Raw genomic sequence first — 25621 nt, forward strand, 5'->3', positions numbered from 1 at the left:
ACTGAACTCCAGCCTGGCTCAAAAAAATAAATAAATAATGAAAAGAGAGTAGAAGCTGTGAAATAGTCATTTAGGAGAATGGATGGACTAAGAAATGTAGAAGGATAGCCAGGCAGCATGAAGGGCTCACTTGAACTTAATGGTTATAAACTGAAAATAAGACCAATCATCCCAGCCATGTGGTTTTCTCAAACAACCTCTGCCATACAGGTGCAGGCCAGGGACTGCATTCAAGCAGATTTGGGTTTCTATGAAGAGAATAAAACCAAGAAAGACTGGGGCAAGAGAGTTAAGGGTAACTGCACATACACAGGACTGGCCATAACCATGGGCCATGGCCTCTTATATCGCACGCGGAGGGAAGTGAGCACATGAGGAAGTGAAGGTCAGGGCAAGAGTGGTAGAATCTAAATAGGGAAAAGTTCTGTGGTTTTCCATTGAGGAGAGGAGTAAGGTCCAAGGGAGACATTTTGTGTTCCGCAGGCAAAAGGTAAGAGAGCATCTCTGAGGAGGAGACTGAAGGGGACATGGGCCTCTCCAAGCATCGAAGTCTGAAAATAATAGTCCCCCAAATATGTCCATGTCCTAACCCCCAGAAGCGGTGGATGTTAATTTCTATGGCAAGAGGGATTTTTTGAAATGTGATTAAATTAAGGATCTTAACGTTGAGAGATTATCCCAAGATTAGCCAGCTGGGCCTGATGTAATCACAACAGTCGTTATTAGAAGGCCCCAGTGAGGAGTCAGTGCCCGAGCATGTGATGTGATGATGAAGGCAGAGATTGCAGTCATGCTCTTTGAAGATAAAGGAGCAGGCCATAAGCCAAGGAATGCAAACAGTCCCTGGGAGCTGGAAAAGGCAAAGAAATATTCTCATCTAGAACCTCCAGGAGGAACTAGCCACACCGACACTGACGTTAGCCCAGTAAAACTGATTTCAGACTTGGCACCTCCAGAAGTTTAAGAGAATACATGTTTGTTATACTACTAAGTTTGTGGTAAGTTGTTGTGACAGCAATTGGAAACTAATACACCAAGGAAGGGGGAGGATATAGAAGAGAGGTCCAGGCCACATCTCTTTTCTCTCCAAAATAAATCTGAAAGAAAGGAATTGGGAAAAGATCAAACGGGTAGCTCTGTGTCACTCGGTGAGAAGTGAAAGAAATGTAAAATCCTGGCATAAATAACCCTTGTGTGCGTTTAGGACAGTTCTCACTGCTGGGAGCCTCTTGTCTAATTCCCTCACCTCCTGTGTTTGTTCCAAGATCCCCTATTTAAAATTGCAAAGTACACCCCCAGCCCTACACACACACCCCGCAACCCCCCGCCCAGCTCTATGCTTTCCGTACCACCTCATGACACACACGACGCCATGTATTCACTGTATTTATGGATTGCTTGTTTCCCCCACTAGAATAGGGCAGTGACTTTTGTGCAAGCATCTTGAACAGCTCCTGGTACACAGTTGGCTCTCAAATAATATCTGTTAAATGGATGACCTTCAGAGGTGAGATGGAAGATGCCGAATAGCAAACATTCACTTCAGAATGTTTTGAAAGGTAAAGATGAAATTATGGGTATTTACATCCTTTTCCCCCAATAGTATTTTAACAAATGAAAAACACCTTAATAGGTATTCCCAAAATAATTCTTCTGAGTTTGTAATAAAAAACGAGGAGGAGGACTTGAATACACACATCGCTGACTCAAACATGGTGCCCCCGCCGGCCCCCACCCCGGCCAAGCATCGCGCTCCGCAGAGCGCAGAGCGCAGAGCGCAGAGCTCCGCGGCCCGCGCCGGAAGTGGGCGTGGCTCGTCCGCGGCTTGCTGGGACTTGTATTTCGGTGCCCTAGGCGCGCGAGCCGGCAGCATCCGGAATGCGGCCCCTGCAGGTGTGGGGTTCCACGTGGGAGGTGAGACTGGCCGGGCTTTCCCGGCCGCTGACAGAGGCGTTCAGGGGTCAGGAAATGGGTTTGCCGCGGGGAAGGCGCTGGGCCGGCGAGCCGCGGAAGCCGGGAGGGCGGCGATGGTAGGGCACGCGACCAGCGGAGGAGCGGCCCGCGGCGGCACGTGTGTCCCGGCGCCGCATTTCCGAGCTTCTGCGCCCCCGGAGCCTGGCTGCGGCCACAGCGAAGGCTGTCGGGCCTTGCAGCTGAGCGGCCGAGCCTCCGATGGCCCCTCCTCCCGCCTGGCCGAGCTCTGGCCTGGGCCGGCTGGGGGCTTCGTGGTTGGCCACGCCGTTCTTTTCCTCGCCCGTGACGGGCGTGATTGCAGGGAGTTTTCGGTGAACGTTAGGCGACGGAGGGGGGCTCCTGTAAGAGACTGAGGTTTCTGTCCGCAGCACTGCCTTCGCTGAAAAGAGCTTGCATCTGAGCCCCCGCACCGCAGGAACGAGCCAGGCTCCTGAGAATGAGATCGGGGAAGGCGTCTTGGGCAACCGAAACCCATCCCGAGAAGCGGTCATATAACCCGAGAGCTCCTCCTCTTAACTAGAACTTTAGGACAGAGATCGACAAACTCTGAGGAAATGGGCACGGCTTAGAGCTGCCGGCGGCTGCGGAATTTACTTAGCTTCTTGGTTTTTTGGGGGGAAGACTTGGCTTGTTTAATCGAAAGCCCTGTGGAGAGAGATGAAGATGGTGACAGAAAATGCGTCACCCCTCACCTCATGGAGGGAGTGCTAGTGAAAGGGTTGACTGAAGAAGCGTCAGAGGCAGGAGCTGGGTAACTTTTTCCCTGCAGTCTTGCTGGACTTGATTTTCATGGCTTTTTCTCTTTCCCTAACTCTGCCTTTCCAGGAATCCATCCCCACTGGGAGTAAGAAATGACCAAGGTCCGGGTGAGTTGGCGTTCCATTTCGCCTAAAATGCCATCTCTCTGAAATGTCCCTGTGCCTTGTGTTATTTTCTTTATTGTCAGTCCCCCAGTACGGTATTTTATAGCTATGGATATAGGGACATTAAGATACTAAGGACATGTAGCTAGCAGATGATGTCACCAGGGTCTGCACAGATAGTTTTCACTGGCCCATCCTACCCAAGAATTTATTCCACTCCTCAGAGCAGTGGGCTGTGCCCTCGTGGGGAGCGTCTGGAAGCCTACCTTTTCCTGCCAGACATTTCACTCACATTGAAAGTCATTCCAAGCTATTCCATACTCATCCCAGTGCTAAGTGGTCTCAGCAAAACAGAATGATAAACCACGGTGCTTTTCTTCAAGGAGCTTACCATTTTGATTAGCATATTTTATTACCTGTACACAAAAAATATGCATATTAATAGTGATAATTTGTTAACTATGAAAGAGTCAAAAACGAGGAAATTCGTTAAATGGCAGCACAGTGTTTACAAAATCACTCTAGAAATGCTTTTCAACCAGGCTGTGCATCAGAAGTCTCTGTGGTGTTTTTTTAAGAACTAAGCTTCCTTCTCTCTTCCAGACCTAGTGAAAGGAGAGTTTCACTCCTTTTTTATTCTTTTGATCTTTGTACATCCAAAGGTTTATTGTGAAATACTCTCTATACACTTGATATAAGTGTCTCTAGGGTAGGTAAAATGAGTCATTCATCCTTTATACTCAGGTTGATTTGTTCTCTTTCACTAGCATGTCTACATATTTAACTGTCCCAATAAACTTTAAATTACCAAGTCATACTTTTTTAAAGAGAGTTCTCATTTGTCTCCTCCGTAAACCCATCTGTAGGAGGTTACCTCAAAATTAACCCTTAGGCTCCCAGGGTATTTGAGATGGTCAGCCTTCACGTAGAATCCCACAGTGTTTGAGATGGTCGGCCCTCTCTTTGCCCTGTCCTGGCATTTTATGGTGGAGAGCTCTAACTCGGCTAACTCTGAGAGAGCCGAAGGAAAGTGCCTTGTCCTTTGTTGCAGAGAGCAGCAGGCCAGAAATAAACCCCGTGTTTTCTAACTTCAGGCTGTTCTTTCTCCGTTAACTAAACAGATCATCACACCAGAAATTATTTGAATAAAATATCATACTGCGTTTTAAGGGAAAAAAAATGTTTTTTAACACTACCAGCAAAGGCCATCTTTTTGCTTGGCAAATACAGCCCTCACACACGAGCTCTTAGAAAAATCTGTTTAGAGGACAGTAAGCTGCCTTGAGGTACTGAGAGCATGGCTTCTCTGTGCCCTGAAAAGTAATTGAGGACTTGAAGGGAGACTAACCTGAGTAGAATCAATACATTTTCCTTCCTTCACTTCTGCCTGCTCCCTAATGGTTAATTATTCACTGCCGCTGCAACTGGGGATTGCTAGTTTGGTAAATTTTGAGATTCTGGTGTGTCTTACACAACAACTTTTTTAATTTAAAGAAAGGACTTCATTCCAATCACTGTGTTTTCTCTATGTACCACACATTGTCCTTAAGTCTGCTGAAAGGCAGACCTAACCTTAACCCTGCCCTTCCTCTGTGACATTGGGTAAATCACTTCACCCTTATGAACTTTGGTTTTTTCATCTGTAAACTGAGGGTCTTAGGCTTGACTGTCTTTAAATTTTCTTTTAGTTGTATTATTATTCATTTAAATTGAATGTGAATTTATATTTATCTTGCAGATTCCAAGTCAATTGTGGTAGTTGCTGGGGATTTAAAGATGAGTTGAGGCCAGGCATGGTGGCTCACACCTGTAATCTCAGTACTTTGGGAGGCTGAGTGGGGAGGATCACCTGAGGTCAGGAGTTTGAGACCAGCCTGGCCAACATAGTGAAACCTCATCTCTACTAAAAATACAAAAAATTAGCTGGTCATGTTGATGCCTGTAATCCCAGCTACTCAGGAGGCTGAGGCAGGAGAATCTCTTGAACCCAGGAGGTAGGGGTTGTGGTGAGCTGAGATCATGCCACTGCACTCCAGCCTGGGCAACAGAGTGAGACTCTGCGTCAAACAACAAAGATGAGTTGAGTGTGGCACCTATCCTTCAGAATCTTACAGCCAACTTGGGAGACAGACTTAATAGCTATAGTAGAGGGATGTGAAAGATGCTATGAGATCTCAGAGGAGGAGAATTCTAACTCATCCTCATGCTTCAGAAAGAGGCTATTGTCCTAAGACTGAAAGCTCCAAAATGGATGGGAGAACTCAATAAGTTAGGGCTTATGATAGAAAGGACTGTGCTAGACTCAAGTATGATGTGTTGAATGACTCCAGGTAATCTAGTATGCCTCTTCCTGCTTTTCCACTTCAAAGTAAATTGTTAGATACAGCAGAGAGGGGCTCTGGAAAGAAGTGGAAGGCCATGTGATGGCATGTATGTAGTTCTAAGGAGGTTGACATTTATCTGATAGAAACAGGAAACGATTGATCTTGTGACCTTCCTCTTTGGTTGGCCTTTAGAATATCGAGTCTGCTCTCTCCACTGTAAGCAGGAGCACAGCCTTGGAGTGACTCCTTAGTGCCACTGATACCTGGGAAGGCTGTTGATTATTCAGTGTTTCAGTCCCAGCTTTGTCTTGCTTTAACAGGAGCACTATTTCCTTTCCTTTTCTCCCTTCCCTTGTCACAATGATTCCTCTCATTTGGTCTACTCCTGTCATTTTTTTTTTTTACCTACCGCAAAATTAACAGTCCACCAACATATCCTTTCCCTTCTCAGAATGGAATCCCGCCTGCCATTTTGTCTTCAGGACCTTAAAAAATTAATAACTCTGATTGTCTAACCTAGGGACTGAAAGATGACAAAAATTGTACTATGAAGAATTGGTAAGGAGTTATTGTAGCCTAGGTAAGGAAAAAAAAAAAAATAAGGGTCTTACAAAGACTGGCAGTGAAAATGGAAAAGAGGTAGCACATTGGAGGGAAATGTAGGAGGCACAATTGACAGGATCTGACATGGTTTGAATATTGTTGAGATAGAGAAGGAAGATTAGACAATCCAGATGACTGGATGGAAGACAGATAAAAAATAAGGGAGAGAAAATGTAATTGGTGGGCTTGCATCTCTGAAGATAGAAGGGATTTGATCTAGAATGCACAGGAAGAGATTAGCCTTAAACAGAAAGACATTTTTTTTTCTCTGTGGTCTGAAGAGAAGGTCTGGTTGGGAACGGCAGCCAGCCCACTTGCTTTTAATATGCCGTGGGTCATGCCTTGCTAAAGGATGTGGTGATGGAATGTGAAGGCAGCAATCTTTGCTTCTGGTTGTTTGTCCCACCTTTACTCCAGGGCTTGAGGCTCCTTTTCCAGCCCTCTTCCTCAGAGTGGAGACCAGTGACCTTGAACAGAAAGCTTGGGAGACAGCACCCATCCTTACCTTCATCTTTACCCTCATCCTTCCCCACTGGTGACGAGTCGGATAAGTCATGCCACCCCTGCAGGGCAGGCCCAAGGAAGGAGTAAGTGGTGCCTCTTTAGCCTCAGGCCGAAGCTGGCTTAGCTGATCAAATTTATGAGACAGCCTTTATGACTTTTTGTATATTCTATCACTTTACTTTTGAAATTGTGCCTTAGAGAGTGGTGCCAGCCCATGCACGGTGCAGATATAAGTACTGAAATTGAGAGCTTGAAAAACAAAAACAAAAAACTTCACCACAGGTAGTTTAAGAAGCATTGCTTCATCAGACAGAGCCCTGAAGGGAACCAGATTTGCTGACATTGACTGAAAAAATATTTGGACTCCCTTTATATGCCAGGCCCTGCTTGAGGTCTTGGAGATGCAGTCATGAACAAATGAGGCGGCCTCTCTGTTCTTGGGGAACTTAAATCTCAGCGGGGAGAGACAGTAAATAAGAAAGCAAGTGAATAAATAAAATAAGGTAAGGCATAAGTCATAAGAAGAAATAAATTAAACTAGGAAAATGATAGATACAGGGTGCGCCAGTGGATTAGATGGTCAGTGACATGCTTTCTGAAGAGGCAACGGTTGGACTGAAAGCTGAATGATGAGGAATGGAGAGGGCAGCTAGCACAAAAGCTACAATGAATTTGATGCGGTTCAAGGGCCTGCTGGGTCACTGGTGCTGAATATGATCATAAGAGAGGCCTAGGTTGGGAAGGTGACAGGAGAGCCTCACGGGCCAGGATGAAGAGTCTGGATTTTACTTCATGGCCACTGAAAAGCCTTTGGAGGGTTTCACGCTTGGCCTTGTTTTTGTTTTAAAAGATCACCTTGGCTGCCATGTGGAAAACTCATGTTTGGGGGAGCAAGAGTAGAGTCAGACCAAGAAGGAGGTTGGTGTGGGTGAGAACAAGTGCTGCCTAGGCCTAGAGAGGTGACAGTGCAGGGCAGGGGAGCTGGGTGGATGCCGATATGCTTTAGAGATAAAGGAGGTAGGTGATGGGTCAGATGTGAGGATGAGAATGAAATGACTTCTTGGATTTGGTTTGAGCAATTGAGTGGTTCGTGTGGCTGTTTACTAAAATGGGGACGACTGGGGAAGAGCAGATGCTGATGGATATTGCTGGAGCAGGAGTTTTGTTAGGGCCTGTTCAGTTTTTTGTTTTGTTTTTTGTTTGTTTGTTCGACTCACTGCAACCTCCGCTTCCCGGGTTCAAGAGATCCACCTCAGCCTCCTAAGTAGCTGGGACTACAGGCATGCACCACCACACCTCGTTAATTTTTGTATTTTCAGTAGAGACAAGGTTTCACCATGTTGGCCAGGCTGGTCTTAAACTCCTGACCTCAAGTGATCCGCCCACCTCAGCCTCCCCAAATGCTGGGATTACAGGCATGAGCCACTGTGCCCAGCCAGGGCCTGTTAAGTTTTAAGCACCTTTAGACGTCCCAGTGTAGACATTAAAAGGTAGAAAGTTGGAGTCTGGAAGTGAGGTAAGAGGTAAGGGCTGGAAATAAATATTTGGCAGTAAATGATATTTTAAGTCAAGGGATCCCTCAGGAGAGTGTTTTATGGCTGTGTGTATATGTACTATTTTATTTTCCCAGTAATGTTCAACTACTTAGTTTATAAGCGGAAGAACAGAAAGCATAGGAAGTGATTTTTAAAGTGTAGGATATTAGGGAGATTAATATTTTAAGAGTAGAGGAGTCCAGGTAGTGGACTAGTCCCAATTATGGTTATTACAGTTTGATGAAATGTGGCTGAGATCATTGGCACTGTGGAGATTAAGAAATGTGAGGTCAGAGTGTTGGGTAAATTGTTCCTGCGAGAGTTAAGGTTGTCAGGATAATGGTGGGAATGGGGTGAAGATGACAATTCAGAAATGACACAAGAAGACAGTGACACGGAAAGATTCAGTAGCTGAGGACTTGAGCGTAGACATGTTGTGGGCAGGAAGGAAATGATTTGGATGGAAGTAGCCAATTAAGTGAGAAAGGAAAGATTTTCCAACAAAACTTGACTTAGCTCACTTAGATCCCCTGAGCTGCAAACTTCTTCTATGCCTTTCTTACCTTTTCCAGTGCTACTGACTTCACCCCCCTTCCAGGGCATTTGTGCAGATGGTTGTTTGTTGAGGAGGAATGTGCTTTATGTTTTAGGAACCAGTTACATTCAAGGATGCCTCTGTGGCCTTCACCGAGGAGAAGTGAGGCCACCTGGACTCTGCTCCCAGGAAGCTGTGCAGAGCTGTAATGCTGGGAACAACAGGAACTTGGTCTTGGTGGGTAAGGACATGTGAACTTGGACACCTGCCCATTGGCATCTTTGTTTCCCACTTCCTTTTTGACACAAAAGGATATTTTCTGACGATTCTAAGCAGCTAAAGAACTTGGTAAGAATTGGAGAATAGTGATTTTACTGGGTTGTCTCAAAAACCATACCTGTTCCATCCTTTATAAGCCAGAGGTGGGACTGATTTTGCTTTCTGCACAATCACCCAATCCCTGTGAGTTTCTGAAATGTGATCTCTCAGATGGAACAAGATAAAGATCATTATATAATAGCAAGTGAACCCCAAAGAGCACCAGGCATCATGGCAAGTTATAAGCCAGCCTAATCCACAACAGAGGAGTCCCTTTTTCAATGTTCCAGGAGTTATCTGATGTCTTGCAGTCTGTGTCGAAAGCAGGGACTTCTGGGATGTTTCCTATGTGCTACTGTTTTACCTGATCTATTCACTTACTTCCCTTCTACCTCTGCAGGAGGTTGTGGTCTTTCCCAGTAATGGTCACTTGCTTCACTGTACTCTTGCCTTTCCCCACATTTCCCCCACATTGGTCTTGTGCCATCTTTGCTTGGACTTTATTTTTCATTGAATGTCCTCCCCTGCCTTGCAATATCGTTTCCATTATTTCTTTTCTTAAACATTCAGGAATTCATCCCTCTCCCCTCCCAAAATTAATCAAAACTTGTGGTGAGACACTCTCATACCCTACAAATAAATAAAACACCTTTTTGGTTTTTTTGAGCAGGAGGCAACCTCTTTCGCCCAGGCTGGAGGCTGGAGTGCAGTGGCACGATCTCGGCTCACTGCAGCCTCCACCTCCCAGGTTCAAGTGATTCTCCTGCCTTAGCCTCTGGAGTGGCTGGGCTTACAGGCATGAGCCACCACACCCAGCCAGACAAAACACTTTTTGACTGCCTGAATCAAAGAGCCTTCAACATTTTCAAATGCAGTAATTCATTTTTTAGATATCTATTCTAAGGCAATAATGAGTAATTTTAACCAAAAATTGTGAACAAAATATTCATTATAGAAATATTTAAAATAGTGAAAAAAATATTTACCCCCTAAATGTATCACAGGGATTGGTCAGGCAAATTATCATGGATCACAGAAAAGTATGTAGCCATTAAGAAATAGATTGATAAAGAATTTTAATTAGATAGGGAGATGAATGTATACCTACTAGGTTGAACCATGTGAAATTGCCATTTTATAGCCAAAAGCAGCCTTTCTACAAAAAACACTGAAAAGTGACTGGGCACAGTGGCTCATGCCTGTAATCCCAGCACCTTGGGAGGCTGAGGCGGGCAGATGGCTTGAGCTCATGAGTTTGAGACCAGCCTGGGCAACACAGCGAAACCCTGTCTCTGCAAAATATACAAAAAATAGCCGGATGTGATGGCAGTTACCTGTAATCCCAGCTATTCAGGAGGCTGAGGTGGGAGGACCCCTTGAGCCGGGAAGGCAGAGTTGTAGTGAGCCGAGATGACACTACTGCACTCCTGCCCTGGTGACCGTTAGACCCTGTCTTAAAAAAAAAAAAATGTGCCATCATGTTAGCTTTCAGGGCTTTTTCCTCCCTTAGTCCACAGTGGGGCCCTGGTTCTCTTCCCTCAGTAGCTGTGGCCTTTCAGTTTCTATTTTCAGCTGATCCTGGGGAGTAAAGAGAATGCTACAGGGCAAAGTCGTTACCTGCAGATAGTGAACCAGGCCTTTCCACATTCTTTATATAAACCCAGTGCCTGTGCTCTGTTCTTGTACCAAAATTGCCCACTTGTAGGTCACTACTGAACTTTTGTCTCTTTCAGAGTTTGTTCCTTTTTTAATGTTTCTTTCAGCATATTTACCATTATCAATTTTACTGATGGTTTCTTTAGTGTTGATCTTCTCTCAAAATTCTTTGTCACGCATGAAATCATAGTTTTTCTCTTTCCTCCGGCTTCTCTCTTAGTCCTTTTCTCTGCAGATTCTCTAGCTTCTTTCTTTTTTATTTTTTTATTGAGATGGAGTCTCTTTCTGTCCCCCAGGCTGGAGTGCAGTGGCGTGATCTCGGCTCACTGCAACCTCCGCCTCCCGGGTTCAAGCAATTCTCCTGCCTTAGACTCCTGAGTAGCTGGGACTACAGGCGCCCGCCTCCGTGCCCGGCTAATTTTTTATATTTTTGGTAGAGATGGGATTTCACCATGTTAGCCAGGCTGGTCTTGATCACCTGGCTTCTGTCTTTTTTCTCACTTGAAATCTCAAAGGGCTCTTTGGTTTTAAGTCACTACATCACCAGTGCTTCTCAGCCTTTTTCTTTATCATTACTCTCTCCCTGCCAAAAGGAGACAGATTTCTCCTTTAGAGAAATTAAGTAAGAAGGAATAAGGTTTTGTTAGGTAGGATTGTTTTGTGAGTCCCAAACCGGCATAATATGTAAGATTTGTTTGGCCAGGCATGGTGGCTTATGCCTATAATCCCAGCACTTTGGGAGGCCAAGGCGGGCCGATCACCTGAGGTCAGGAGTTCGAGACCAGCCTGGCCAACATGGCAAAACCCCGTCTCTACTAAAATTATAAAAATTAGCTGGGCGTGGTGGTGGGTGCCTGTAATCCCAGCTACTCAGGAGGCTGAGGCAGGAGAATTGCTTAAACTCGGGAGGTGGAGGTTGCAGTGAGCCAAGATCATGCCACTGCATTCCAGCCTGGGTGATGGAGTGAGACTCCATCTCAAAAAAAAATAAAATAAAAATATTTGTTGTGCCCCCTATGAACCAATTCTCACCCCTTGGAGACATTATTGTCCCTGAGAATGCATGGTATGTCCACTTATAGGAGGAACTGTTACACATTTAATGCTGTTCAACTCTCCTTTCTATTTTGATAAGCCTAAAATTATTTTCCTTTTTTTTTTTTTTTTTTTTTTTTGAGACGGAGTCTCGCTGTGTCGCCCAGGCTGGAGTGCAGTGGCGCGATCTCGGCTCACTGCAAGCTCCGCCTCCGGGTTCCCGCCATTCTCCGCCTCAGCCTCCGAGTAGCTGGGACTACAGGCGCCCACCACCGCGCCCGGCTAGTTTTTTGTATTTTTAGTAGAGACGGGGTTTCACCGTGTTAGCCAGGAGGGTCTCGATCTCCTGACCTCGTGATCCGCCCGCCTCGGCCTCCCAAAGTGCTGGGATTACAGGCTTGAGCCACCGCGCCTGGCCAATTATTTTCCTTTTTAAGTTCCCTTCTTGTATTCCCACTTTTGTCAGTATTAAAGTTGTTCCAGTCTCCTAGTTTAGAAATGGGCCATGACTGTATTCAGTTTCTCTTGGGCCAGGCATGGTGGCTTATGCCTGTAATCCCAGCACTTTGGGAGGCAGAGGCAGGAGGATCACTTGAACCCAGGAGCTGAAGACCAGCCTGGGCAACATGGCAAAACCCCCTCTACAAAAAAAATATAAAAGTTAGCCGGGCCTGGTGGCACGTGCCTGTAGTCCCAGCTACTTGGGAGGCCAAGGTGGGAGGATCACCTAAGCCAAGGAGGTTGAGGCTTCAGTGAGCAAAAATCTCCAGGCTGCAGGCTGGGCAACAGAGTGGGACCCTGTCTCAAAAAAAAAAAAAAAAAGTTTCTCTCTTCTCGTCCTCAGTATCTAAAATCTCCCACCAATTCTTTTTTAACTTTAACATTTTAAGTTTATTAACACTCCTAGATCCCACAGATGTTGCCCTAAGATGAATCTGTTTAATGCTTAAAATAGGGTAAAAATTAGTCAGATTGTTGCCATCATTTTTCAAGCTCGAGTTAGATGTTGCAAGTACACTTGTCTCCTTTAAACATCATTTATGATGTCATTCTTTGAAGTATTACTATACAGTTGGTAAGTCCTATGAAGAATGGAACACTGCTCTGAGAGAACGAAGGCATGTGTTGGGATGCGAGTTGTGTATGTGTCTTAGGGAGAGCCTCTGAAGTGACATTAAACTGGGAGCTAAGGGATCAATAGTTTAAACAGGTGACTAGGGAGGGGAAGAACATTCCAGGCAAAGAGAACCATGCAAGAGGAGACCCAAAGACCTGGACGGAGGAGTGTGGTAGACCACAGGGTGCATCTAAGAAGGACTGAGAAGAGGTGGTGGACACAGCCTGGCTCAGTTATGGCGTTGAAGGCACTGGTAAAAAGTGGATTTATGACAAAAAAAATTAGCCAGGCGTGGTGGCACATGCCTGTAATCCCAGCTACTTGGGAGGCTGAGGTGGGAGAATCACTTGAGCCCAGGAGGTGGGGGTTGCAGTGAGCTGAGATAGCGCCAGTGCACTCCAGCCTAGGAGACACTGTGTGACCCCATCTCAAAAAAAAAAAAAAAAAATTTATTTTGAGTGGGCAGCCATTGGATCAGGGAATGGTGTTCTCTGATTGACCCAGTATCACTGTGACTGCTCTGTAGAGAGTGATTTACAGGTAGACAAAAGTGAAATAGGAGTTGGGCTTCCAATTTCAAGCTCTGCTCTAGGTTTTCATTTTTATTGACATAAAATGGAACAAACTTGTTGAACATTTTTCTTTTTTGCAAGTAAGACATAAAAGTCTCAAAAACTCAACACAGTATAATGTGAAATCAAATCACTTTCTATGAACTCTATATTTATGTATGTACAAGTATATGCATTAAAATTTTATGAGATTACACTGTGCGTATTTTTAATTTGCTGTTTTATGCAGTATGTGTTAGAGTTTTTTTCTGCCATGTTAACTCCCTATAAAAGGACCCCTTTTCTCATGTCAGTATTTTTTCCTAATGTTATACACTCATTCTCCATAGTATTTTTTTTCTTCTTCTTTTAGACGACATCTCACTCTGTAACCCAGGCTGGAGTGCAGTGGCACAATCTCGGCTCACTGTAAGCTCCACCTCCCAGGTTCAAGTGATTCTCCTGACTCAGCCTCCTGAGTAGCTGGGACTACAGGTGCCCGCTATCACGTCCTGCTATTTTTTGTATATTTAGAAGAGACTGGGTTTCACCGTGTTGACCAGGCTGATCTCGAACTCCTGACCTCAAGTAATCCACCCACCTCAGCCTCCCAAAGTGCTGGGATTACAGGCATGAGCCACCGTGCCTGGCCTCATTCTTCATATTATTTTAAACATTTTTTTAAAAGCTAACATCACACTTTCATTAAAATGGCACCTTTCATAAAATTCCTCCCCCATTCATTTTCACATACCTACAGTTTCTATAACCACTAGCCTACTTCCAAGTACTGTACGATATGGCTGTTGAAGCAATATCCTTTCAAATCCATTTAATCATTTCAGCCCATTTCATGATTTAACTGCTACAAACTGCCCTGTTTTTCTTTTGTCATTTTTCTTTTTCATTTTTGCCATTACTTTTGAAATGTGTAGACAAAGTGATACATTCACCTGGGTAAAACAAGTTGTATGGACAGCTCATAGTAAAAACGGTCCTGTTTCCTGACTCTGCTGCTCCATCAGCCACAATGTGGCTTCCAAAGGTACTCAGTTTTCATCTTTCTAGCTGTTCCATATTGGGTTTGTCTTCCTACTCCAGACGATATGTTTATACATAGTTACTCTTCTAAATAAACAATAAATGCATTCACATGGTTAAAAAATAAATATAAAAGATGCACAATGAAAAGTTTCTTTCATGTCTGTAGCTCTTGTCTATCCAGGTCATTGGCCTTTAAAAAGTGAGTAGTCTCATGTAAATGTCATTTCACAAATTATGCTTGGAGATCTGAAGAGTAAAGCTCTAGGTTGGAATGTTGAGTGCATATATTTATGACATTGATTGATAATTGTCAAAATGTCCTTCCTATCAGTTGACACTCACAAGTAATGTGTGTCTTCAGACTTCGGGTTTGTGCTAGTTTAACAGGTGGAAAATGGTACCTCAGTATCATTTAAATTTAGTGTATTGTGATATACTGTTATTTCTCCATTTATCAATATTTTGTAATTTCTGTTGACTTCCCCATATTATAGATGAGGATGTAGCTTTTTCATATTACCTCCCCAAATGCCTATCCTCCCAAGAATGTTAAGAGTCATGTCAGTGATGAATGCTTCCATTGCTTTGACTTTGTAATTAGTTGTTCACTATAGAGTCAAGTAGTACAATATGATTATAGTTCCTTTTTTGTTTTTTTATTTTTCCTCTGAAGCTAATAGTTGCCTTTTAAAAATATATTTTATTTTGGGGGGTTTTGACTCCATACTGTTGTTGTAGAGTTTTGTTTATTTTTCTCTTTTATTTTTCAACTATGGTTTTGGGGTTTGAGGGTTTTTGTTTTGTTTTGTATTTTGTAGAGAGAGGGTTTTGCCATGTTGCACACACTGGTATCAAACTCCTGAGGTCAAGCAGTCACCTCGCCTCAACCTCCCAAAATGCTGGTATTACAGACATGAACCACCACGCCTGGCCTAATTTTGTATTTTATTGACATCTTGGCTTACTGTTATTTCTTGTGGCCTGTATCCTTTTTCTTAAATTTTAAAAAATTTTCCTATAGCATATTCCTGAGTGATTGTTTTAGTAATTGAATCTTTTCATGTTTGAAAGAGTGTCTATTTTTTCCTCTCTTTGAAATGGTTAATTGGCTGGTTAAAAATTATAATTTCACAATGACTTTTAACCCAAATTTTGAAGATATTGAAGATTTGCAATATTGCCAATTAGTTAGTTGTTCAGTGTCATATAATTCTCAATTATTTGCACATAACCTGGCTTTTCTGTTTGGAAGCTTTTAGCATTTTCTGTTTTGTTGTTGTTGTTGTTTGTTTGTTTGTTTTTTCCTTGAAGTCCTGAGGTTTTAGAAGAGTATGTTTAGTTCAGGGTCTTTTTACATACCATTTTTTAGCATTTATTGGGCCCTGAATCTTGCATTCTAGGAAACATTTTTTTGTTGTTATTTCTTTGATCATTTTCTCTCCATGTGTTCTATCTTCACTGTCCTCATGCAAGTCCTTGGAGATGGGCTTTTACTTTTTTTTTTTTTTTTTTTGAGACGGAGTCTCGCTCTGTCGCCCAGGCTGGAGTGCAGTGGCCGGATCTCAGCTCACTGCAAGCTCCGCCTTCCGGGTTTACGCCATTCTCCTGCCTCAGCCTCCTGAGTAGCTGGGACTACAGGCACCCGCCACCTCGCCCGGCTAGTTTTTTGTATTTTTTAGTAGAGACGGGGTTTCACCGTGTTAGCCAGGATGGTCTCGATCTCCTGACCTAGTGATCCGCCCGTCTCGGCCTCCCAAAGTGCTGGGATTACAGGCTTGAGCCACCGCGCCCGGCCTAGGGCTTTTACTTTTATCTTTCTTTTCTTTTTTTTTTTTTTGTTGTTGTTGCCTCTTCAATTTATTTCATTATTGCTTTATAGTATTATTTTTGTATAGTATAGTTCTTTCACATCTTTTTTTTTTTTTTAATACTTTAAGTTCTAGGGTACATGTGCATAACATGCAGGTTTGTTACATATGTATACTGATGCCATGTTGGTGTGCTGCACCCATCAACTCGTCAGCACCCATCAATTCATCATTTATATCATGTATAACTCCCCAATGCAATCCCTCCCTCCTCCTCCCTCCCCATGATAGGCCCCAGTGTGTGATGTTCCCCTTCCCGAGTCCAAGTGATCTCATTGTTCATTTCCCACCTATGAGTGAGAACATGCGGTGTTTGGTTTTCTCTTCTTGTGATAGTTTGCTAAGAATGATGGTTTCCAGCTGCATCCATGTCCCTACAAAGGACGCAAACTCATCCTTTTTTATGGCTGCATAGTATTCCATGGTGTATATGTGCCACATTTTCTTTTTTTTTTTTTTTTTTTTGAGGCGGAGTCTCGCTCTGTCGCCCGGGCTGGAGTGCAGTGGCCGGATCTCAGCTCACTGCAAGCTCCGCCTCCCGGGTTTACGCCATTCTCCTGCCTCAGCCTCCCGAGTAGCTGGGACTACAGGCGCCCGCCACCTCGCCCGGCTAGTTTTTGTATTTTTTGTAGAGACGGGGTTTCACCATGTTAGGCAGGATGGTCTTGATCTCCTGACCTCGTGATCCGCCCGTCTCGGCCTCCCAAAGTGCTGGGATTACAGGCTTGAGCCACCGCGCCCGGCCAATGCCACATTTTCTTAATGCAGTCTGTCACAGATGGACATTTGGGTTGATTCCAAGTCTTTGCTATTGTGAATAGTGCCGCAATAAACATACGTGTGCATGTGTCTTTGTAGTAGAATAATTTATAATCCTTTGGGTATATACCCAGTAGTGGGATGGCTGGGTCATATGGTACATCTAGTTCTAGATCCTTGAGGAATTGCCATACTGTTTTCCATAATGGTTGAACTAGTTTACAATCCCACCAACAGTGTAAAAGTGTTCCTATTTCTCCACATCCTCTCCAACACCTGTTGTTTCCTGACTTCTTAATGATTGCCATTCTAACTGGTGTGAGATGGTACCTCATTGTGGTTTTGATTTGCATTTCTCTGATGGCGAGTGATGATGAGCATTTTTTCATGTGTCTGTTGGCTGTATGAATGTCTTCTTTTGAGAAATGTCTGTTCATATCCTTTCCCCACTTTTTGATGGGGTTGTTTGTTTTTTTCTTGTATATTTGTTTGAGTTCTTTGTAGATTCTGGGTATTAGCCTTTGTCAGATGAGTAGATTGCAAAAATTTTCTCCCATTCTGTAGGTTGCCTGTTCACTCTGATGGTAGTTTCTTTTGCTGTGCAGAAGCTCTTTAGTTTAATTAGATCCCAGTTGTCAATTTTGGCTTTTGCTGCCGTTGCTTTTGGTGTTTTAGACATGAAGTCCTTGCCCATGCCTATGTCCTGAATGGTACTACCTAGATTTTCTTCTAGGGTTTTTATGGTATTAGGTCTAACATTTAAGTCTCTAATCCATCTTGAATTAATCTTCGTATAAGGGGTAAGGAAAGGATCCAGTTTCAGCTTTCTACTTATGGCTAGCCAATTTTCCCAGCACCATTTATTGAATAGGGAATCCTTTCCCCATTTCTTGTTTCTCTCAGGTTTTATCTGTCTGTCTTTTCATATGCATTCTTGGAGAATTCCTCAATCTTCCATCTTAGCCGTGTGTTCATTTTACTATTTAACTCATCTAAATTGTAGGCCTTTGACTAAAACAGCCTGACACACATCTAGGAAACAAGTTACATAACCTATCATCATCTTCAGTCATTTTATTTAGAATTATTATTTTCATAGCAATGTGTTTATTTTTTTATTAGATTGTGTTTAAATATGATATCCACTCCAGTTTTTCTGGGATTTTAATTATGTACCTTTTAAATTCTGTTTGTCTCCTTATATATTTTTTCAAAATTCTTGTGTTCTCAGTATGATATTGGAGTGTGTCCTCAACCCATGCTTGACCCACTTTGGCATGCATGTGTGTTCTACTTTAGGGAACGCTTCTGCTGATTGGGCTAGGGAGGGAGGTAATAAGAATCCAGATGGTAGATGTTGTAGGCCTTTTTTTTCTCTCTTTTTTTTTCTTTTTTTTTTTTTTTGACAGTTGGCAGAGCTAAGTGAGGTTTTATTTTGGGAAAAATAAAAAATTTGAATTGTTTTGTAGCTGTATGTGTGGGCAACGGGGGCTACCCAGGTAGTAAACTCCCCCCACGGGTGGTCTAAGGGCTAGGGCTGAGCCTCAGGTGGGCCTCCTATTTTCCCTGTACTCCCCTGTACAGTGGTGTAGGCCATTTTTTAAGGCCACCTCTTTTGCCACTGAGTTATCGGGGGCATGCCCTGCTTCTTCATTTCCAGCCCTGGGCTATCTTCCTTGTCAGAATTCCCATTAAAAAGTTTAGCTTGAAGTGTTATCCTGGGCACTTATGTTGTCAGTTGCTTCTTTTTTGTTCCTCAATCCATCGGTCATTGTGTAGGTTCAGCATTACCTCAACCTCTGCTTCTCTGTTCAGTTCAGTTAACATTATTAGCAGTCTTTTTTTGGCAGATCATTTATTTTATTCTTGAGGCTTTATATGAGGGCACTGCTGCTAGCCATCCAATATTTCTATTTCTAAGAGGAAGAGGGTGGGCTGGGAGAGTGCTGCTAACAGCAAAAACTAGCACAGTTGTTAGGAATGCCTAAGTTGAATTAAGAAATGTCTTACTTTATCACTGTTTATTATTTTCTGAGACATAGACTCCAGAGAAATGTGGTCAGTGCTCCCTTACTTTGTAATAATTGATTCTGAGTTTGGTAATTGAATTTCTATGATTTCTTAAGATGTTTTACCCATGAAGAAGCCTTCTGTTATATATAATTTGAGCTGTACATTTTTCCTCTAGTTTCTCCATCACTCCTAATCCATCTGCTCTTTATCATTTAGGAGTTCCTCGATGTTTTTATTCTGATGATGTCAACCTTTCTGTTTTCCCAAGACTATTATGGATTTCTTGTCATTTCAGTGTAATATTAGGCTATTCACTCTAACTGTTGTAGTAAGTCTGGGGGAGGGTTTTGTTTTTGTTTTTGTTTTTGTTTTTTAATATACCAGTAAGTCTAAACTCTGTATTCCTAGCACAGTTCTCTCACAGGACTTCCAGACCTATATATATCTCACTGCTTACTGACCAGTACTGCAAGAATGTTCCACCAACACCACAGATTATACAAGGCAGATTTGAGTTTCTGCCCCCTTCCCTACTTCAGCCTCTTCCTCTTGCATTTCCTCTCTGATTATAGAGTACCACTGTACCCATTCACTCAGGCAGCAATCCCAAGGAACAGGCTTGGTACCTCCTTTCTCTTCTAGGTTTAATTTGTCATCACGTGATCTAGAATGAATTTCTCCCATTCTCTCCACAACCATCATCCTTACCGTTTTTCTTATGATTTGCTATAGCAGCCATCTTGCTACCTAAAGTCTTACTTTCCAGTGGTGTTTATAGTCACAAAGTCAATCATTTCACTCTGAATTTAAATCCTTTAATAGTTTTCAATCCCTGCAGGGTTTAGCCCTAAGGTCCTTATTATTAGACACTAAGCCCTTTGCTCTGGCTCCTTACTTCGCCTCCGTGGCACATTCTTCACCACTCTTACCGTTTTTATCCCCTTCGTAAGAAGCCGCTTGTAGTTTTCTTTACATGTCTTATTTTCTCTCCACGTTTCACTTCTTTTTTTTCTTTTTATTTCTTGTCATTTTCTCCCAGAAATCTTCCTAAACACCGGGGTCTGAGTTGAGTGTTCCTCTTCTGTACTTTCCTAGCTGGTTATGCATACATCTCTTGTACTGTATTGTACTATACATTCATCTACACCACTCACTTAGTATTATCATTATTTGGTATATTTGTCTTCCCAGGAAGCTTTAGTTTGTTAAGCAAAAGGATTTATATTTTCTTCCTTGTGTCCCCCACACCTATGAAAGCAGAATACCAATGAAATGCAAATTTACTTAAAGGAAAGTAGGCCAGGTATAGTGACTCATGCCTGTAATCCCAACACTTTGGGAGGCTGACGCGGATGCATCACTTGAGGCCAGGAGTTTGAGACCAGCCTGGTCAACATGGTAAAACCGCATCTCTACTAAAAATACAAAAATTAGCTGGGCATGGTGGCGTGGGCCTATAATCCCAGTTACTTGGGAGGCTGAGGTGGGAAAATTGCTTGAACCTGGGAGGTGAAGTTTGCAGTGAGACCAGATCATGCCATTGCACTCTAGCCTGGGCAATGGAGCAAGACTCTGTCTCAAAAAAAAAAAAATGAAGTGAGATGAGATGAAATGTTACTGTTAGCAAGGATATAGGACTTATAGTCTTCTATAGGATTAGTTAGGGAAGACTTCCCTTGGCTATGCTTAAAAGCCAAGAGAAAATTTCTGTCTTGTACCCAGATACAAATGCACCCAACATTAACCCAAAGGACATGACTATAAGGACAAGCTGAACTTTTTCGTAGTTACTAAGCCTTCAGGCCTTAGGCACTCTCACTTTGAAATCTTGAAGTCTACCCTTTGTTCTTACCACTGAATTCTCTCTGTTTCCTAGGAGACTTGAATGAAAATTCTGTGGAGAATCTTCAGCAGAAAGCACTTCAGGATCTGTTACATGAGTTTTCCTCCTGGCTAATTTTGGAAGGCATGGCCAGTACAATTAGTGGAAGTCAGGACTGTATCGTGAATCATCAAGGGGAAGTGGATGGGCAGCCTGAACTAGACCTTTCCCCTTGTCAACAGTGGGGAGAAGCATCTTCTTATATTTCCAGAAACAGGGACAGTGTGATGACTCTTCAAAGTGATTATTTCAAAAACAGTGAAAGTGAAACATATTTGCCTTTGAAAGTCCCAAGCCAAATAGACACACAATACTCTTCAGTGAAGTTCTGTAAGAATGAGCCTCAGGATCATCAGGAAAGCAAACATCTCTTTGTAACGGAAGAAAGCACTAAGAGAAAAGTGATAAAGGGGGAAAGTTTTTCAGAGAACCTTCAAGTTAAAATGGTGTCTGATGGAAAAGAACTGGCCTTGCCATTGTTAAATGGTGAGGCAACTTGCCAGAATGGCCAACTAAAAGAATCTTTGGATCCCATTAACTGTAACTGCAGAGACATTTATGGATGGAAATCACAGGTGGTCAGTTGTAGTCAGCAGAGAGCTCATACAGAGGAGAAACCCTGTGACCATAATAACTGTGGGAAAATACTTAACACCAGCCCAGATGGTCATCCATATGAGAAAATCCACACTGCAGAGAAACAATACGAATGTGGTCAGTGTGGTAAGAACTTCAGTCAAAGCTCAGAACTACTACTTCATCAGAGAGACCACACAGAAGAAAAACCCTACAAATGTGAACAGTGTGGGAAGGGCTTCACAAGGAGCTCGAGTCTGCTTATCCATCAGGCAGTCCACACAGATGAGAAGCCTTACAAGTGTGACAAGTGTGGGAAGGGCTTCACCAGGAGCTCAAGTCTGCTCATCCATCATGCTGTCCATACAGGCGAGAAACCTTATAAATGTGACAAGTGTGGGAAGGGCTTTAGTCAGAGCTCCAAACTACATATCCACCAGCGAGTCCACACTGGAGAAAAGCCCTATGAGTGTGGGGAGTGCGGTATGAGCTTCAGTCAGCGCTCAAACCTGCACATCCACCAGCGAGTACACACAGGAGAGAGGCCCTACAAGTGTGGTGAGTGTGGGAAGGGCTTCAGTCAGAGCTCGAACCTTCACATTCACCGGTGCATCCACACGGGAGAGAAGCCTTACCAATGCTATGAGTGTGGGAAGGGTTTCAGCCAGAGCTCGGATCTTCGCATCCATCTCAGAGTCCACACTGGGGAGAAGCCCTATCACTGTGGCAAGTGTGGGAAGGGATTTAGCCAGAGTTCCAAACTCCTCATCCACCAGAGAGTACACACTGGAGAGAAGCCCTATGAGTGCAGCAAGTGTGGGAAGGGCTTCAGCCAGAGCTCCAACCTTCACATCCACCAGCGGGTTCATAAGAAAGATCCTCGCTAAGTGACATTTGCCCGTTCAGGTCTTCACAGCGCTCATACTGTAAAAACTGTTAAATATTTAGTATCACTCTTACCTTTATATTCTACAAAGGAGAGAGATGTAAGGATTATTTAGATGTGTTTCCTCACTGAAAAATCATTCATTCAAAGTATTTAAGTATCAAGCACTTTTTTATGCTGTACAATGAATGGATTGTTCTTATTTCTCAGATGGGTAGAGTAAAAGTGTCTGTACTTTACAGTTCAACTACATGTTCTACCCAGCATTTTAATAGCAAGAACTTTATATTTATTCTCAAGCAGGGCATGTTTTCCTTTGTTCACATTCTCTGAGAAATTGAAACTCTGTTTTCTCTTCAAATTATGTGACTTGTGTTTTTCATATTTCTTTCCAGTCCTGATTAGCCACCTCTAAACTATGATTGTACACTGTGTCCATTTTAGGCCAAGAGGGCAGTTGGAAATACAAGGGACATGGAAATCCTTGTGTTTATTGCAGACAGGTACAATAGTTTGTAGCCACACAACAAAAAGCTGGAAGAGAGTTACTCATGTAGTACATTCCCATATACCATTTTGATAGGAAGTTGAACAGCTCCTCCCAGGCAACTATTCAGGAACATAAGTAGTCCTTTTTGGTGAGTACAGCTAGTTTATTGGGATACTTCCAGAGTGAATGTGAGGAAGGGTCCAAAGTAACATGCCTGGCACTTTGGGAGGCTGAAGAGGATGCATCACTTGAGCCTAGGAGTTCGTGACCAGCCTGGGCAACATGGCAAAACCTTGTCTCTACAAAAAAGTGCAAAAATTTGCTGGTGTGCTGGCACACAGCTTCAGACGCAGCTACTCAGGAGGGTACCTAAGAGCAGGTGATAACAACAAATAGGTTCCAGAGGCAGAGCTGGAAAAATGAATACATAAGGAGCAAGGGGCAGCTTAGAGGCTGCAGAAATCATGTTGGGACTTGATAAGCTAAAAATGGCTAGCAGAAAAAGTATTCAAGAATGCGCTTTTGTTAAACATGTCTCATCACATTGGACGACATTAAGATGCAAGGAAAATTTTAATTTATCAAACTACAGCAATAAGGAGAATAGGAGAAAGACTATCAGCAAATGAAAATTTGAAAGATGGAAAGATAGCCAGTAGAGCAGAAGCAGGCACAGTTACGCTGCTTACATATGGGGATAAGGAAAAGAAGGAACCAGTTTGGCTCCAGGCTCAGAAATGCTTAGTACCTTGGAGGATGGGAGTGAGATGTGAAGAGAAAGCAATGAAACTAATGGCCATTTGTATATGGAACAGTCCTCCTCATGACATAAACACACATACTGCTCCCCACCTCTTGTACATGGCTGGCCAGAGGTTTAACGTCCAGCAAGAGATGGGAAGTTTCTTCTCTGCAGAAGTTGAATGGCCCCAAGGGAAAGAGCTCTATATTGTGGAAATTTGGGAATCCTACAGCAAAGCTACTTTCTAGCTTAAGTACACAAAACAGCTTCAAAATTCATGAAATAAAAACTGGCAAAATTGAAAAAGGCACAATTTCAATTATAGTTATTTAATCAAGTAATTGATAGCACAAGTCACTTAGGAGATACAAGCCTTGAACAGCACTATCAACTAACTTGACTAATTGACATTTGTAGAACACTTCACTCATTAGCATGATATATTAATATATTTTTTTATTTTCTAGGGACAGTGTCACTCTTTCACCCAGGCTAGAGTGCAGTGGTGCAATCGGTTAACTGCAACCATGAACTCCTGGGCTCAATCCTCCTGTCTCAGCCTCCAGAGTAGCTATGACTATAGGCATGTGCCACCACACCCAGCTATTTTTTATTTTCGTAGGGATAGGGTCTAGCTCTGTTGCCCAGGCTGGTTTTGAACTCCCAGGCTCAAGCAGTCCTCCCTCCAGGACCTCCCAAAGCACTGGGATTACAGATGTGAGCCACTGTGCATCCTGTATACATTCTTTTTAAGTGTGCCTACTGTGGAGTATAACAAAACAGTCTTAAAATTTTTTAAAGAATGAAACCCATACAAGGTATATTCTCTCATCAGGACAGAATTAAGAGACCAATAACAAAGATGTTTAAAAAATCTCTTAATATTTGGAAATTAAACATCATACTCCTAAATGAGCAATAAAGAGAAAGAAAAATTTGAAAATATTTTGAACTGAATGAGTGTCACAATTTGTGAAATGTAGCTAAAGCAGTGCTTAGAGGTGAAATCAGAGTATTAAATACTTACATTAGATAAAAAGATTTCAATTCAATAGTCTAAACTTCACCTTATGAAATGAGAAAAAGAACAGAAATAATCCAAAGCACGTAGAATAGGAGATGATAAAGAGCTAAAAGTCACAAAATTACAAATGGACAAACAATAAAGAAAATTTAATGGAACCAAAACCTGGCTCTTTGAAAGGATTGAAAGAATTCCTAGTGTCAGGAATGAAAGAGGAAATATCACTACAGGTCCTATACACCAAGAAGGTAATACAGGAATTTTATTACTAAATGCCAATAAATTCAGCAACTTAAATGGAATTGAAAGTTGTAAGGAATATAGAACCAAAGCCCACTCAAGAGAGAAAACTTGAATAGTCCTGTTAAATTGAATTTGTAGCTGATAACCTTCCCCCAAAGAAAAGTCATGAGACCAACATTACCCAGATACCAAAGTCAGAAAGGACATCATAGGAAAAACTCATAGATAAACATCTCTTAATATAGACATAAAAATCCTTTTTAAAATACCAAGTTGAACACAGCAACCTATAAAAGGAAACACATATGGCCAAGTAGGGTTTATCGTAGAAATGCAAGCTTTAACATTCAAGAAGCGATGTGTTTCATATTAATATGAAAAAGAAAAACCACATAATTTTTTAAATGTAGGAAAACACTTGAAAAAATGTAACACCCATTCATGATAAAACCGCTCAGTTGATTAGGAATTAAATTGAGCTTCCACAATTTAAGAGCAAGCATCTGTGAGAGAACCTACATCTGACATCGTACTTAATGGTGAAGTAAAAATAAAAAGCACTTTTCTCCTAAGATTGGAAACAAGGTAAAGATGTCTAGTCACCACTTCCAGTCAACCTTGTAGTGGATGTCTTAGCCAGTACAATAAGCCAATAAAAAAGAGACTGGGTGTGGTAGCTCATGCCTATAATTCTGGCATTTTGGGAGGCCAAGGTGGGAAGATTGCTTGGGTTTAGGAGTTCAAGACTAGCCTGGACAACATAGTGAGACCTCATTTCTACCAAAACGTAAATAAGAATTAGCCAGGCATGGTGGCATGTGCCTGTAGTACCACCTACTCAGGAGGCTGAACAGGAGGATCACTGGAGGCCCAGGAGGTCAAGGCTGCAGGGAGCTGTGATCGCACCATTGCACTCCAGCCTGGGTGACAGAGTGAGACCCTGTCTCAAGAAAAGGGATACAGAATGTAAAAGAAGGCATGAGACTGTTTGCTGTGACATGATTGTCTATATGGAAAAGCATAAAAGTGTCTGAAAATGTTTTTAAAACTAGTAAGTATGTTTAGCAAGGTCACAGGAT

The 25621-nt window shown here is 42.7% G+C and overlaps 1 protein-coding gene across 7 annotated transcripts; it reads left to right on the top strand.

Moving 5' to 3' along the window:
• The first annotated feature begins 1783 nt into the window (after positions 1 to 1783).
• Positions 1784 to 22404, top strand: ZNF239 (zinc finger protein 239). Of its 7 annotated transcripts, none has more exons than XM_033208910.1 (4): positions 1836 to 1914; positions 2800 to 2840; positions 8454 to 8575; positions 20576 to 22404. In XM_033208910.1, the coding sequence occupies exon 4, from the start codon at positions 20668 to 20670 to the stop codon at positions 22042 to 22044; it is 1377 nt and encodes a 458-aa protein (XP_033064801.1). In that variant the 5' UTR covers positions 1836 to 1914; positions 2800 to 2840; positions 8454 to 8575; positions 20576 to 20667; the 3' UTR covers positions 22045 to 22404. The 7 variants fall into 7 exon arrangements, with proteins under 7 accessions (XP_033064807.1, XP_033064801.1, XP_033064802.1 ...); XM_033208911.1 differs by having other exon boundaries at positions 1842 to 1914; positions 8454 to 8579; XM_033208912.1 differs by having other exon boundaries at positions 1883 to 1914; positions 2343 to 2840.
• Positions 22405 to 25621: the final 3217 nt, after the last annotated feature.

Source organism: Trachypithecus francoisi, unplaced genomic scaffold (genome assembly GCF_009764315.1).
Source record: "Trachypithecus francoisi isolate TF-2019V2 unplaced genomic scaffold, Tfra_2.0 Lachesis_group9, whole genome shotgun sequence".
Taxonomy (NCBI): domain Eukaryota; kingdom Metazoa; phylum Chordata; class Mammalia; order Primates; family Cercopithecidae; genus Trachypithecus; species Trachypithecus francoisi.

Excerpts from the sequence above, each read along its gene's own strand:
- ZNF239 (XM_033208916.1), top strand. The coding sequence starts at position 20,668 with ATGGCCAGTACAATTAGTGGAAGTCAGGACTGTATCGTGAATCATCAA.